Source organism: Columba livia, chromosome 1 (genome assembly GCF_036013475.1).
Source record: "Columba livia isolate bColLiv1 breed racing homer chromosome 1, bColLiv1.pat.W.v2, whole genome shotgun sequence".
Classification (NCBI taxonomy): domain Eukaryota; kingdom Metazoa; phylum Chordata; class Aves; order Columbiformes; family Columbidae; genus Columba; species Columba livia.
Window position 1 is genome coordinate 4,325,693 of NC_088602.1, and position 16,860 is coordinate 4,342,552.

The 16,860-nt window shown below is 42.4% G+C and overlaps 1 protein-coding gene across 4 annotated transcripts in view; it reads left to right on the forward strand.

Annotated features, from left to right (window-relative positions):
- The first annotated feature begins 781 nt into the window (after positions 1 to 781).
- The window catches only part of ACER3 (alkaline ceramidase 3), a 70,618-nt gene continuing 54,539 nt past the window's right edge, over positions 782 to 16,860 (forward strand). The window contains exon 1 of one of the 4 annotated variants that reach the window (XM_065076026.1): positions 782 to 1,005. In XM_065076026.1, coding sequence (XP_064932098.1) covers positions 903 to 1,005 — 103 coding nt within the window. In that variant the 5' untranslated portion in view covers positions 782 to 902. The remainder of the gene's footprint in view (positions 1,006 to 16,860) is intronic. The other 3 variants (XM_065075952.1, XM_065075884.1, XM_065076119.1) reach the window with 3 other exon arrangements.

The following is a 16,860-nucleotide window of genomic DNA, read 5'->3' on the forward strand; positions in this document are numbered from 1 at the left end:
TAGTAGGCAGTGCTATAAAAAACCTCCTTCCTCCTCCCAGCCCACAAGTACGAGGAACATTTGCCTGTTCATTTAAAAACTTGAAGCCACCGCGCCGCCTCACTCGAGTTACAAACCTTCCCTGCAGCCTGTAAGTAAAATCATAGAATTATTTTGGTCAGAAGAGACCCTCAGGATCATCGAGTGCAAACATAACCTAACTCCAGGACTAAATCACGTCCTTAAGAACCTTGTCTAAACGCCTTTTAAACCCCTCCAGGGATGGTGACTCCACCACAGCCCTGGGGAGCCTGTTCAATGCCCAACAACAATGCTTCTTCCATGAACAAATATTTCCTAATATCCAATCTAAACCTCACAAAGCACAACTTGAGGCCATTTCCTCTCATCCTATCACTTGCTACTTGGGAGAAGACACCAACACCCTCCATGCTACAACCTCCTTTCATGGAGTTGTAGAGGGGAAACCACCTCAGTGCCACTAAAGCGACTTTGGGGAGTGTGTTTTTTGCCCGAAAAGGGTGTGATGTGAAGGCAGACGTAGGCACCCCTAGTCTCCACACGGGTGCCATACGTGCCCTTTAAGCCAAACATGCCCCCTGCCGCCTTTTCCCAACAGGGATTTATCTCTAAATCTGCCTTTTCCACCTCAACGCTTCCCTCCCCTCCGAGTTTTTCCCCTCAGAGGGACCGCGACACCCGGCCCGGCCCGCGCAGGCCGCAGCCCGTCGCCATGGCAACGCGCGGGCCCCGCTCCCCGCGGCAGCGGCGGCTCCTCCCCCGGCCGGGCGGGCTCAGCGCTTGGCCCCCGCCCGCTGCGCTCCGGGCCCGGCGTCCTTCTCCCGCCTCCCCCCCACGACTCCTTCCCCTTCTGTCCGCTCTGGTCTGAAGCGGGTGCCGCGATGGCTCCGGCCGCCGACCGGGAGGGTTATTGGGGCCCGCCGACCTCCACCTTGGAGTGGTGCGAGGAGAACTACGCCGTCTCCTACCACATCGCCGAGTTCTGTGAGTGGCCGCCCCGTCCCGGCTCAGTCACCCCCTCGTTCCCCCACCCCGCCGACCAGGCCCCGCGGGAGGGGGATCCCCCCTCCTCCATGGCCGCTCTTTGCTGAGGTGGGGGGGAAATGGCGGGTTAACGTGGCCGCTGCCCCTCAGCCACCCCCGGCGGGTGGAAATGGATGTTTTCCTGTCACCTTTCCCCTCAAATCTGTGTTTTAAAGAGGCGTTGGGACTGATCTCTCTGTTCCCGTGCCCCAGCATGTTGTTTGGGCCTCCCCCTTGTCCCAAGTCTGTCCCTTTGGCCTGTGTCCCAAGCCGTGGTGGGTCAGGGGGGTGTCTGGAGGCACCAAGGGGGTGGCTGAGGTGGGGGGGTCGGGTGAGGTGGGTCTCTGAAGTAGAAGTGGTTGTGTGGCACTATATGAATAGCCAAAAAGGGGAGTTATACTGAAATCATGTTCAGAGTATCATGCTGTAAAGGTACACGGGTGTGCAGCTCAGCTCCCATTGAGATGAGAGCATCTGCCCAGCCACGGCCAGCCAAACCAAGCAAAACAGTTTAGGGACAGAGGAGAGAGCTTTGTATGGAAGAGACATCTTCATCCAGGACAGACACCCTCACCTGACTGGTCTTTAGTGATGATCTCCAGAGGTCCCTTCTAACCCTAATCATTCTGTGGTGAGTCTTGACTATCATCAGGTTGATCTGTTGCAGGTGGTGGGAGCTGGAATATCTCAAAGAGTCGCCCTGTTGTGGGTGCTGGTCTTTTAGGATAGCTTGGAGCAGTGGCAAAAGAGTAGAGTTTTTTACTTTACAACTCTGGTATTCAGAGGCAGTTAGGAATTTAGATATATTCAAGCATGTTTTAAGGAAAGAAGAAAGCGCTTTGAATAGATGGTCATCCAGGAGGTGCTTGAGGAGAGACAATGTTCATAGAATCATAGAATCCTTTCAGTTGGAAGAGACCCTCAGATCATTGAGTCCAACCATAACCTAACTCTGGCACTAAACCATGTTCCTAAGAACCTCGTCTAAACACCTTTTAAACCCCTCCAGGGATGGTGACTCCACCACTGCCCTGGACAGCCTGTTCCAATGCCTGACAACCCTTTCATGAAGAATTTTTCCCAATATCCAGTCTGAACCTTCCTGGCACAACCTGAGGCCATTTCCTCTTGTCCTATCACTTGCTGTTTGGGAGAAGAGACCAATACCCGCCATGCTCCAACCTCCTTTCAGGTAGTTGTAGATAGTGAGAAGGTCTCTCCTCAGCCTGTTCTCCAGGCTGAACAGCCCCGGTTCCCTCAACCAGTCCTGTTGTGTTAGCAGGTAAAGGATCAAACCTTCTATTACTGATGTTTTGCTTAAAAATTAAATATTTGTATGTCCTGGGCCATGACTGTCCTACAAAAAGCTTTCACACCTATGAGACAGGCGGCTGCTTTTGAAGTTTTAAGACTCTAGGAAAATAGAACTGAAGGCAACAGGCTCACCTTCCCCGGATTTCTTGGAGCGGGCAATCTGATGAGGCCTTTCGCATTGCTGGGATGCTTCGGCAGCGCTTTGGAAGAGCTTGGCACGCAGAAGACTGAAGGTTCTGGGCGTCCACTCTGGGCTGTGCCTCCTGGTTACAAACAGTGACATGGGCGAAGAACCAAAATGAATAGTTGTGAAAGAGGCTTCAGAGTGTGGGAATGGGAAGAGCTGCAGGATCCGGGCAACAGTAGCAGAGAAACGGAGGGGAAAAAGGAAGTTGGTGTGTAGATTTATGGCTGAGAAGAGGCAGACTGGGTGAAGAGGGAACAAAATTAAATACTCTTAAAGCTGGACAAACTTAGAAGTTTTTAAATAGAATGAGACATTTGCAGAGTATGTATTTTTGTATCTTCCTCGTATTAAGAAGTAATTTGAGAGAGAATCCTCACAGGGAAGAGGAAGCTCTATTGCTTCACCCATGTGAAAATAAATTTGACTAGCATGTAAATTTTTGAAATAGCCCCTGCATTGTTGGTTTGTGAACTGATACTTTTCATCTGCTTCTAAATTATGCAGGAGGAGGAAGATGCGTTTGAGATTAGAGGTGGGAGGTGGAAAGGTGTGTGTTCTGAAGAAAAAGGGACTAAATATAGACAGTCTGGTCCCACCTTACAGTTTTAGTGTTTGGGACCACAGTTTGTTGTTCTGTCAGTTGCGCTGAAAAAAACGTGTATAAGGACTTTGCTGTAAATTAGAGCATTTAAGTGGTCCCAGCTTAAAAAACAAAGCAGTAAATAAGCCCACTTTATCTTAGAGTTAGTTTAACAATAGATAATTTCAGTAGAGATGTCAAGATTTTCTTTAGCGATGATACTGTAACTGCACTTTCAGGGTAAGAGGATTTTTTTTTATTTTTTTGATATTATGAACCTACATTTAAATTTTAGCCAGCAAAACTTGGTTGTCAACATATCATTCATAGAACAACTAAGGGGTCTTTCTCAACTTTCTCTAAAATACTTAATGTGAAGCTAAATACCTTGGAAGATCAGCTGTTATGCTGAAATCTAGTTGCTGTAACAGAAGAGCTGGGAGTATATTCAGAGTCTGTGTGGCTCAGCGATCAGTTGCTATGCCTTTATGGCCTTCTTAGTTTATCAAAAATTCAAATTCAGAGAGCAAACAAGCCAGAAAGTTTCTCATCTCTCTCTGAGTTCTCATTGCTGATACTGTTTTTAAAACTCGCATACAGCCTGTAGTATTTTAAGTGTTACCGAAAATCGGTTTCTGACTTGTCCCTGAGTTGGTACCACTCAGTTCTGCTGATGGTATTTAAATATTGTGCATTAAATGTTTGTTGTAAATAATTTATAAGAAACTATTGAAGGCCCAAAGCTTGAAGGATCCTGGCAGGTCCAAATCAAATATTATGTTTTCCTTAGGTTGCAGTCTGAAAAGCCAAATGGAAAGCTTGTTGTGCAAATTACATCTTTGTGCCACTTAGCAATTTGTTTTTAATATGCTAATTTTAGTACAAATTGCTACATTGTGTTCCAGAAGCCTACATGCAGTTCTTTGCCATTCACTCCTTAAAGAACCAGTGGAAATGATGACAGCTAATCAGTTGTAGGTATTCAAAGATGTGAAGGTGAGGTAAGGTGTTTTTGTAGCACTTTGTCTTTCCATTCTCTTCATGTACCCCAGATGCAATGACCTGTATTCAGAGATTTTTGTAGTTTTTATTTTAAATAATGAAAAATTATTTTTCTTGCCGTTCTCAGTTTGTACCTAGCCAGTTTTCCTCCCTTGTGGAGGTGGATGACTAACTGCTCTGTGTCCTTTGTAGAATAATAAACCAACTGAAATGGAAAACCAGTTGCAAAGAATTATTTTGCAAGCTTAACTATGCTAAGCCTTCAGAGGACTCTTATATCCCTCGCTGATCAAATCTATTGTATGGTTTAGTAATTCCTTCTTCAGGGTTTCTCAGGAGCTTTGGATTGACTCCTGTGTGCTAGAGGGCAGTCAGTAGAGATGTTTTTGTTTTGTTTTGTTTTGTTTTGTTTTTTTCTTTTAACTAATCTTTTCCAGCTCCCAGAGAGAGCTTGTATGCTGAATTACTCAAGCTTTTGTACACCAAGTTAAACAAAATAGTAATAATAAAGGAAAAACCCAGCATCCTCCCACCCAAGCAAAAAGAACAAGGTCATATGTAAGTGCTGTTGTTTAACATTAAGTGCTTAAATGTTACAGTTTACTCATTATTTTAGTAGGGTTGATGTTTCAGGCCAGTTCAGCCCACGTAGTGTTCAGTTTTGGGGGTCTGGTTTGATATGAATGTCTATATGATAAGTGCTTTACCCTTCTTACAAATACTTTAAATTCGAAGGAGCCCTTTGTGGTACCTGAGGGTTTATGTTAATACTTCTCAGTCAGGAGAATCCTTGGGGTTAATTTGTTGTCGCTACCAAAGCAGTGCTGTGTTTCAGTTTGGATCAAACTTGAGTGATGTTTCCAGGTATGTGAAATATTGCCTTGAGCTGTCATTGTCCATGAGTAATATGTATTATCTACCACATGACTGCTTTTGAGATAGTATATCCTTATGTTGGCATGTAGAGCAACAAGCATATGAAATATAGCTTCAGGCTTCTCAAGGAACTGGTGAAATAGTTGCTTTCTTGGCTTCTGGTCCTGTCTCAGTACATTCTGCTCCCTTCATATAAGAATTTTTTAATTATTATTAACAGAATTAGGTCTATTGCTTTTTGTTTTCATTAGAGATCTGGTAAATAAATATTGGTAACTGTGCTTTCCTTATGGGACCCTTATTTGGAGATTAAAAAAATTTATATATATAATCCACCTATGTTTCTAGCCACTTTTGAGCCTTCCTATTTTTGCTTCAGACAAAAGATAAGAGATTGAGATAAGATGACTGTTATCTGTGTTGTTAGATGTGAGATATCTTATTTATGCATAGACTGCCTTCCAAGAATTCTCTACATTATGAACAGTGACACAAAACTACTATTTGTTTGTGGGTTTTTTTTAACCTTTGCACAAAAAAGACAACTGTCAAAGATGCACGGATTTGTTTTGCATGGGAATCATTACTCTGGAACTTAACTTGAAAAATTTACTTAAAGTTAGAATAGTGTTATTGAATTTTGACTGTCACATCTGTACTGTCACCTGTTCTCTTGGGTGTCCTGCTGGATTTTTGCCTCTTTGGAAAGCAGCCAGAGACTGTTGAGCTTGGGACTCTCCGGGTGAGTTAATAAAATAAAGCCGACTCCGTCTGGCTTCTAGAGTTCTGGACTTTCAGTAACCAAGTGGAATCACTTGGGTGTGATCACCCCAACTGCCTGGCCATGGCCGAATTATTTGAAGACATCAGGACACAGAGGAGTTGTAAAGTGCGATTTAAGAGAAGAGGATGTCACAGCCTCACGAACTTTAAGACTGAAAGGGATTTGAGTGTTTAGTGACCTAATCATAGGAAGCCACATCACAGATTTCCTTTTTAAATTTACCAGGATTCTTGAGGGAACAGTTGGTGCTTTTTAAGATGAACACTTTTAGCTTGCTTTTTGTGCTGTGGACAAATAGAAGTTGAAAGAGGGGTTCTTCCCTTCAAAGAATAAATAGCAGAAGCTAACTCAGCCAGACAAATGTTCTCTGCTGTCATGCTTTCTTATTTCTTTAGTAATTTTAAGTGATTTTGAGTCAGTGGCAAATACCGTTGCATTAATTTATTTCCATTCCCAGATTGTAAATCTATATACTTGACTTAAGCCTGATGATAATCTCGTGGCACTACTTTGATTCATTTTGCCACAATTAATCATTATTTTTTTCTTGCCTCTCTGCCGCTTTCTAATCCATGATGCAACTCTACCCTTCATCTTGTGACAGCTTAATTTTCTGTTTTCCCAAGAGCTTTCATTGAAAGACGGGGTCAAAGGCTTTTGGAAAGTCTACATGTGTCCAATCAACAGTTCTCATTTATCCATCACATTATGGATATGCTTAAAACTTGACAGAGGCCATGGTAATGGACCACATATGTGTTTATCTCCTAATACTTGTGTAGCTAAGTGACAATAAAATTCTTAAATATGGTTTAACAAAGCGTTTGATTGCTGTATAATTAGTACTTCATATTCAGTACTTGTACAGCTGGCAATTGGACATCTGCCACTCCAAATGGTAACAGAGCAGTGACATTTGTACAATTTAATTTTGCTTATGTGCAAACTAAAGCAGAGAGGCTTATGAACTGCATGGTATGAATTTGCAGAATATATATTTGTAGCTAGGAATAGGAAGATTAATGTAAAATAAATTATAGTAAAGGAACACTGCTGACTTTTAAATTCCCTTAAATGAGCCTTTAGTCACAGATAAAAATGACTGTTGTCATAATTGAAAGACAAAAATGTTTTTAGTCTGGGGATTGTTGTGTCTCTGTGTGTGTGAAACTGCCATTTAGGTGAAACTGCACTTTCCGTATTTGCTGGAGCCTTTCACAGTGGGGAAGATGTTTTCTAAACAAAAGAAAGATTTAATAATCGCTGCAAAAATGCTGAAAGGAACTCTGGGAATTGTCTCCAGTCCCAGCAGCTCAGTGGTGTATGGCCATTTCATCTTGCAGTGCATGCAAGTGCTGACACACTCGGCTGTTCTCTGACTTTCTCAAAAGAGGGTCACAGAAAGGTTCATGAATCATGAAAGGCTAAGAAAATGGCGAGAGTTCTATTAATTCAAAATATGTATCAAAAATGAAATTTATAATTCTAGAAGGGAACTCAGAAGTGGTCATTAGGGAAAAGCTACCTACTTTTGATTGCTTTGAGTTTTCTAGGTGTGCGGCTCTTTACACCTGCCTCATTATTAACAGACATTTTTCAGTCCATCAGCAGGGAAGCTGAGCTGCTGTGTGAATTAAAGGTGCTTGGTTATTCTGTGGCTGTGGAAGTGCTACAAGGAAGGAAGGTGTCAGGAAGAGAGAAGATTCTAGAGAGTGTTACAACTCAGAAAAACACAGAACAGCACTGCTTTAGTAAGTAATTAATCTCAATGTCCCCATATAGGCAAGTTATGGGTAGAGTCCCAATGACTTTGCTGGTCACTTTTTGAATTTAAGATTTTGGGCACAGACTCTTTTGTGCAATTGAAAATGCAGCTGTAAACTACTTGAGGGTTTTGTGCTAGCTCAAAAAACAGGCTATTTTTTTTTTTTTCTATCTGTTTTAAAAAAATAATTTTCTTGAAGTAGTATGCTGCATATGCACAGTGATCAGTGACTGAAAAACTGAGATTTTTCGAAGTGATCAGTGCAGTCAGCATCTACAGGATCATTACCTCCTCTACAGTAAGGTCCATCTGACAGAGTACGTACTCCAGTGTGTCTAGAGCTTGGGAGGCAGAAATTACTTTCTCTGTTAGTCCTGAGGGGGAGACGCGTCCTTTGTGCTCGCCGCCCGCAGCCTTACAAGGTTCCTTTCAAGTTCTTTACCTTTCCAGCAACTGGTGACTCAACGTGCCCTCCACATTGCAGAGGTTTCCTGAGGGAAATTCCAAACTTTATTTCAAAAATTGAGATTGGTGCCCAGCAGCGTATCTGTTTCCCAGCTGTTTCCTGGGGATTTATTTTATTTGGTTTTGCTGGGGAGACATTATTCCTTGGTTCCTTTGGACTTGTTTTCAGAATCCAGTGTCCTTGGAGTGACCCGAGAGTGATGTGTGCAGGCTGGTGTCTCTTAAAGGATCTCCAGATGGCTTTGTAAGCAAGAGGGTATTTTTCCTTGCAGCCTAGTCCATGTGACCCTTCCCTTTCTCCTCCTTAACCAGAGGAACCAGAGAAGGGGACAAAAGAGTGAACTGGTTCAGCTGGACAAGGTTCACAATGGTATTTTGAGATCTGACTTTTAGGTTTGAGAAGGCAAGGCTCAGTCTTCTTTAGGCAGGAAAGTAGACAAGCAGAATGTCATGGTTTAACCTGAGCTAACAATACAACTACAGGAGCCACTCGCTTATCCCCTTTCTCACCCTCCCCCAAACAGGGGAGAGAGTCAAAAGGGAAGGGAGAAACTTGCATTGTGCTAAACACAGTTTAATAAAATGACAAAATACTAATACACTACTAGTAAATACCTATATAAAATAGAAATAAAAGATATTCAAGGCAATTCCTCATGAACTCTGTCCATACCGAGAAGCCAGTCCCAGGAAGCAGCACCTGGTCCCGAACAGCCGATCCCAAAGAGACAGAAGAGGAAAAAAGGCAGAAAGGCACAGAGGACACTGCAAAATGGCAAAAGACCAAACTAAATGTCCAAAACTGAACTCCCCCGTCTCCAACAAAAAGAGCGAAGAAGAACGTGCTCAAGAGAGAGCGAGTGTCCAAGAGTGAGAGCAAAAGAGACCCGATCCCAACTTCCCTTAAATATGAAGCATGATGTTAATGGGATGGAATACTCTTATTGATCAGTTTGAATGTCAGTCAAGCTCTGCCCCATCACTGCCCCCCTTCCTCGCTGCCTCACACCTGTGGGCAGAGTGCTCAGAATGTCCTTGGCGCTCAGACCAGAGTAATTGAAAACATTAACTCTGTGCTGCGGTGTTACCTCTTGTTCTCAAACTAAGTCCAAATAATGACCGTGCTAGCCATGAAAAAGAAAGTTTTTTAACTGCATGGAGAAAATTAACTCATTTTCAGTCAAACCAGCACACAGAATTAGAAGATGTGGTGTTGTTGATGAGCTGAGAATCTGCCTCTATCTAGCAGCACCAGGCGAGTAAAGCTGGGACAGTGAACATAACTCGTATCAGCTGGGCCTGTCCCTCTGTTTCTTCCTTCACATCTGCTTTTCTGTGAGTCTTGGAGGTACAGCACAGGACACTAAAATGGGTTTTTTATTAATTCCAACTAGTAAGATTTCAAGGCATCAACTTCATGGTCATAAAACATGACCCTGGAAGCTTTCTGATTTATACAGTGCTTTAATGAGCTCGTTATTTACAGCGGAAGCTCAAGATGCGACTACCTGTAGGCTGGATTTTCAGTAATTGCTAATTCCAGTTGGATAAGGATTTTCATTTGGACACGATCCAGCATCTAGGAATCTGATGCAATATCAGATAAAAGAAGTTCTGTACAGCTGTGTAGCATAGTTGAGCATTGAAAGTAGTCTGCACACTGACAACCTTGGGACAGAGTATTTCTGTCTGCTGTATTAGATCTGCTATTTGTTTATCAGCGGGTTTTCTTTGGTTTTCCGGGTCATCACCCTTTGTTTTTGCAGGCAGGGCACTGCTTCCCAACCGGAAAGCATGCTACTGTGGTCTCTTCTAATGAGTATTTTGAGCACGCAATGAGCAAACTCAGGGATACCTGAAAAATTATTTACGCGTCTTTCAGAAATAGGACCTCCAGATCTGGCTTTCTCTGAAATCAAATGCATCACCTACAACAGGGAACTAAAATGACCCAAATAACTTATTTTTTTATTGTCACAGGTTGGAATTCGCATTTCTTCTAGGTGAAAAGGGTGCATTTTTTTTCTTCTATAGGTACTTAACAAGGTTTACTGTGTAAGAAAGGGGATGCTTGTGTGATTCTTATTACAGACTTGATTGCTTTTGGAAGGATTTTCCATTTTCTCCTCCCGCCGGATGCTGCCAGGTCCCTATCAGACCCAGACTGTGCCAGGGAAGCTGCAGGGCTAGCTCAATAGGTTATTACACACTGGAGGAGAGCTGCAGGGTGGATTTCTACAGATATTACTTGCTTTCTGCCCACAGCATATAGATTTTATTCAGATTTTAAATATTGTAGACCTAAGTAAAAAAAAAAAAAAACATATATATAAACTCAGAGTTGCTTCCGGTGATATTTTTGGACGAGGGAAGAGAGTGCACTATCAACAAGTTTGCTGGTGACACAAAGCTGAGCGGAGTGGCTGACACACCAGAAGGCTGTGCTGCCATCCAGAGACCTGGACAGGCTGGAGAGTTGGGCAGGAAAAAATTTAATGAAATGTAACAAGGGAAAGTGTAGAGTCTTGTATCTGGCCAGGAACAGCCCCAGGTTCCCAGGGGAATGACCTATTAGAGAGCAGTGTAGGGGAAAAGGACCTGGGAGTCCTGGGGGACAGCAGGGTGACCATGAGCCAGCACTGGGCACTTGTGGCCAGGAAGGCGAATGGTACCTGGGGTGGATTAGAAGGGGGTGGTCAGTAGGTCAGAGAGGTTCTCCTGCCCTTCTACTCTGCCCTGGTGAGACCGCACCTGGAATATTGTGTCCAGTTGTGGCCCCTCAGTTCCAGCAGGACAGGGAACTGCTGGAGAGAGTCCAGCGCAGGGCAACAAAGATGCTGAAGGGAGTGGAGCATCTCCTGTGTGAGGAAAGGCTGAGGGAGCTGGGGCTCTGGAGCTGGAGAAGAGGAGACTGAGGGGTGACCTCATTAATGTTTATAAATATATAAAGGGTGAGTGTCAGGAGGATGGAGCCAGGCTCTTCTCGGTGACAACCAATGATAGGACAAGGGGCAATGGGTTCAAACTGGAACACAAAGGGTTCCCACTTAAATTTGAGAAGAAACTTCTTCATGGTGAGGGTGGCAGAGCCTGGCCCAGGCTGCCCAGGGAGGTTGTGGAGTCTCCTTCTGTGCAGACATTCCAACCCGCCTGGACACCTTCCTGTGTAACCTCATCTGGGTGTTCCTGCTCCATGGGGGGATTGCACTGGATAAGCTATTGAGGTCTCTTCGAATCCCTGACGTTCTCTGATTCTGTGATATTTTGCTCATGAGTGAAAATGGATGTGTTTTTTTTCTTTCCCCCCCTTTGGATTTATTTTTCTTTTGTGTTGTGTTTGTTTTTTGTTTGTTTGTTTTGTTGTTTTTTCCTCAAATCCTTTTCACAGTTTTGGAAATGACCCGTATAAGCAGAGAGAACCAACTGTATACAACACGTTGACCAGTGCGTGAGTAAACAGCCTGGAAAACTGGAGAGCAAAATGTTTTTATTTTTTCAATGTAGTGATAGATATTTAGAAAGAACGTTGGCAACGCACTTTTGTTGATAGCCCCCTGCACCCCCAGATCTGGATTCTGCAAATGGATAACAGTTTAATGCCATGTCCACGAAGTGGCAGTGTGGAATTTCATGGCTTTCTTTAGAAGTAGCAAAGTGAAAACCAGATGAGTGTTGGCCTGTTCATGTCGCGTGTCCCTCCTTTGAGCTGGTAAGTGAAGTTTCTAATGAGAATCAGCTCAATTGATTCGTGTAGATGCCTTGAAAAGCAGCAGAGAAATGCACCGTGGTAGTGAAATCATACAGCAGATGTTGTTTTTGTTCGCTTAAACAAACTGCTATGGCTTTGTGATCTGCGATATCACAGTTGCTTTTCACTCAGATATTTGGGGTTTGGTGGCTGTTAAAATTTTCAGGGTCCAAGTTTTATCTTCCTGTGATGCCCCTCAGAATATGGTCTTCAGCACAACACTCAGAAATCTTGAGGCCATCCCAATTTAACTTTTCTTGCCTTTTTCTTCTTTCTCTGTTCTATAGGCTGCAGAGCAATATTGTAGAACTGTTTCCTTTTCTTAAAACTCTACTGTGTTGATTTCCACATGTTTTTGTATTAACCTCTTTTTTTTTTTCTGCTTTATGCTATTTTTTCTGCATTTCTCTCAAATCTGTCCTGTGAAGGTTTCCTCTGTCAGTCTTTGAGCTACTGTTTGTGCTCGGAACTTGTTTGATTTTGTGTTCAGTTTTTGAATGTTTCATACCGTTATTCAGTAAAATTGACTTCTGCCCAAATGATTGACACCAACATTTTGAACTGTTGTTGTGTAGGTACTGCATTAAGTTATATTTAAAACAAAAAGCCAGTGTTTAAAGTTCAAACCTTCAATGTGTTGTATATCTCTTCCCGCATTTGGTTTAGATTGTGAGATACTTGAGATGTGGACTTTGATCTTACTGTCTTTGTGAAGAAGCAGCTTCATTTTCCCTCTAGATAAATAGCTTTGCCAAGGTTTTAGGGCTGATAGACAAAGTCAATTTCTTTCTTTTCATTTTTCAAGCAAGATCAAGAAAGTGTCTTGAAATGACGATTGGATAGTAACTGAAGAATAGAGTTAGAGTTAGAAGCTGCAGACCAGGAGCAACAACCTTCAAGTCTTGGATTAATCAGTTAATTGGTTACTGTTGAAAGTTCTTGCCCGAGGTTGTCATATTAACTGGAAAAGTTTGTGAAGACTTCAGAGAAAAAGAGATGAAGTTGAGTGTTTAGGAGTGAAGAAGAATCCAAATAATTTCAGAAATCAGGTGCCTTTCTTCTGTCATATTCTAGGTAGCCTTAGGATTTTTCATTTAATGCAGTCCTGCAAAAAAAGATAGTTATAGATGGGATTTTCTATTAGTACTACTGGTAAGAGAGGGACTGTCACCAATCAGCATTTGAGTGATTGCTGTATATCTCAGTCAGGCTGTGTTTGCTCAATAGTTTCATTATCCCCACCTGCTCTGTTTTACATTTGTCACACAGCATCTTACCTTTAATTTCCTGCCATCCAGTTAGGGCAAAATACAAAAGAATGGCACGAGTCATTAGTAGGAGAGACTTTAATCATTCTGGACACCCAGGGGAAATCCACACCGATAGCCAGAAAGGGAGGAAAAGATGGAGGATTTGGATTTTGAAGAAAGGCTACTCTAAAGCTACAAATACCTGGAAAAGAGGATTAACACATATTATTCTGTGCCACCCACCTTCCAGTGAGCAGATTGGGCTCCTTGAATGCTCAGGTCTCCTATGGCACTGCACAGTGCCTGAAGAGTCATAAAATCATAGAATGTCCTGAGTTGGAAGGGATCCGCAAGGGTCATCGCATCCAACTCCTGTCCCTGCACGGGACAACCCCACAGTTCACACCGTGTGTCTGAGGACATTGTCCAGTCTCTTCTTGAACACTGTCAGGTTGGGGCTGTGACACCTCCCTGGGGAGCCTGTTCAGTGTCCAGCACCCTCTGGGTGAAGAACCTTTTCCTCATGACCAACCTGAACCTCCCATGGCACATCTTCCTGCCATTCCCTTGAGTCCTACCAGAGCCTCTGAGATGATACTCACAGCTCACTGTGCCTCGAGTAGGTATCTCTGTTTGTGGTGAGGACTAACAAAAGCGGTGCTTTCTGCTCCAGACTTGGAGTCGTTGGTGCGGACACTGGATGTGAAGCCAAGATGCTGACACTGGCACAGAAGAAGAAAGGTGAACTGGAAGGAGTTAATATGATGAAAATCAAATGGGTGATCACTGAACATCATATTGGTCACTGCTTAGTTTTAGCAGTGGCTGAAGAATTAAGCTTCCCCATCTTGGTTGTTTCCTTCCAATCTGATATCATTAACCTGTCTTAAAATAACATTTAAAATACGTTTTATTTTGTTTTCCAGTAAAGGCTATAATAGTAGCAAATCTGCCCTTCACCAACAAGCTTGTTGCATGTAATATTTTAACTTTACATCATCTCAGCCTAATCTTTTTAGACTTTGATTGCTTTTTCCTGCTGTAAGCACTTTCTTTCAGTGAGCTTTCTAGATTGATATTTCAAATGTTCTGCCTATGTCAACTGTTTTTACTTTAAATTTGCTTGCAAAATCCTTCCAGGTGTACTCCTAAGTAATTCATCTGCTTCCTATCATCTTAGGTGCATGCATACCAGGGGAATTATGCTTTCTCTTCCATAAGGCTTCCCATACTCCAGGAAAACTACATTAAAATGTGACAGGATAGCATATCAGCTAATTGTAATGCAAGTTTATTCCTTGTAGTCCAGTTAATTTTGGATATCTTGGACTGGGAATAAACTGTCCTGTAAAGGAGCTGTGTGTGATTATATTTGTCCAGGCTTCAATCTCGTAAGATGGCCAAGGATAGATTGTAGCACTTTTGTTACATCCTTAAATACTATTGATTTTCAAAACCCATTAATTACTGCTTCAGAGTGCCCTGCACTTGTGACTGGGATAGGTGTGATAGACTTAACTAGAGCCCCAGTAAGATAATTAGCAAAACTGGCTTCAAACATGAGGAATGTGGCGCTTTGATTTAGCTGTTGCTGCTGTCTTTATTCTGGCCTGTCACCTCAGAATATTTTCCTTGCAATTGATTTAATAGTTAATCTGTTAAAAGGTGGAACACCAGCTGTGAAGTTTATAATCTGCCCTATTAACCCTCTTCTGAGGAACAGCATCTCTTGCAGATCTTGGACTTCACTCATGAAAGGCTTCAAGACATCCCTCTGAAAGATGATCAGTCATCCTTCCTCACAGAAAACCAAGTTCTGGGTCTTTAGATACTTTATCTGTAATTGTGATAGCCTTTTAGAATTCCATTGGGAAGAAGAGGACTCTGTTATGCTAAACGTAAGAACTGGTAGCAAAAATGTTGTTTCTTGAAGGTATCCTGTTCTTACTCTGAAGTACTTTCTGCTTCAAGGCTTTATTTATGAGAGGTGCTGTGGTGAATTAATTAATTTTAATTGTGGCAGGTAAGGATGGTCTAGTAGCTGGAGAAACACTTTGGTATTTGGAGGTCTTCAGTTTTATGTGAGTTTCTTTGTGACTCAGGTACCTTCTTCTAGTCTGTCCTCTTCTTGCAAGGATCCTGATAAGTACACATAAGACTGGGGTTGCTCAGACACTGAAATAGCAAAAACTAAGTAGGTAACCAATATGTTTTAGATTTGAGGGGGAAAAGCAAAAACTTCTTAGCCCAGCAATGAATGTTTCACCATCCAAGATTAAATCCGCATAATGTTGTGTTTCTGAATTGCAAGGGTATCAGTTTCTTCGGAAGAAACGTGTGGAGCTTTAAAATTTGGATTTGTGTGGTATTAGCTTTCACTCGTTTATTTTTAGTATAATGTACATAAGAAGCAAGGTCAGCATTAGTACCGTCTCCTGTTAGGTTCTAATTTTCTAGTGTCTTTACTACACAAAAAGCAAAAGCAACATGCAGAGAGGTGAGGGTGAAGAAAAGGAAAGCTTAATTGTAACCTAGGGCAATTCAGAAGCAGTTTAATAATCAGTGCTTTTGTAAGATGTGCATAGCAAAGAGCGGCTTGTGCATTAGAAAATACACCCACACTTTACCGGTTCGAACTGAGCTTTCTTGTGTGTGCCTTGTTAGGAGTGTCAAGAGCTTTTCCTTCTAATTACCTTTTGATTGTTTTGAAGAACACAAATGTAACAGGAGATACTGTAATCAGAGTAAAAAAAAAAGTCTACAAAAATATTAACCGGACTAGTAGGATGAATGGCAAGGGAAAGAATTCCACAGCTGGAATACAAAGTGTGCAAAGCCATAAATCAGAACGTATCACTTGACACAGCATGTTGGAACCGCTCATAAATGAGCACTGGCTATAAAAATCAGTTGTATTGTTAATAATTAATCTTCTTTTTCCTCCTAAAATTACCTCATTACCCTTCCCCAACCCTGTAAATCACTGAAATGGTTTACCCGAGCAATTTTTGTTCAAAAGGATATTACTGTACATTTATATATCCCAGTAAAACGGAGGCCCAGGAAGGGACAGGCCCCCTAGAAGATCTAGAACCGCTGCCCTGCGCATTGACTTTCGACACAAAAACCTCTCAGCTGGCCACCAGCTCCGCAGCAGCAATTCTGCCTTGAGATTTTTTGGCTTTATCCCAGCTCTTGGACTTACTGGAAGCCGAGCTCCATTGTGGCTGGAAGGCCGTGTGCCCGCACACCGGTATGTCTCTGTGTTGGTGCTGGCATCGAGGAGGAGGAGGCTGGTGGTCCTGCCTCCTGTTCTTCCTCGTTTTGCCCACAGTGGATTATTTTCTTCACCTGTCTTGAACCATGTTGTCCAGTCGTGTTTGAAGCTGTTCCAGGATTTGTGGCTTCTTTGGGGACGTGTTGCTGCTGCCAAATAAACTAAATTTCTAGATATTCTACCTAAACTTCCAGTTTCTTTGTTTCGGTCTGTTAGCACTGATCAGAATGATCATCTTTAGCGATACAAATAATTTTTGTCAATCCTTCCCCTGTCTATATGTGGCTTACACGTGGTTTTCTTGTAGCTGCAGACTGGCTGATGTTTAGATGGGTTTTTCCTTTTTATTTTTTAAAGATTTTTCTTTTCTAGTACTCCTGGTTGCTTCATCTGACCCCCCCATTTGTCCCTTAGAGTTGTTCTCATAATAGTATGCCAGCATCTATAGAGACCTAGATTAATGACACACTCCTTTGTAATGTACTCACTTTATCATATTTTTCTACCTACTCCTCCAGTTCAAATCTGATTTCCGAACACCTTTTTATCTTTCATGTTTTACCTTCTC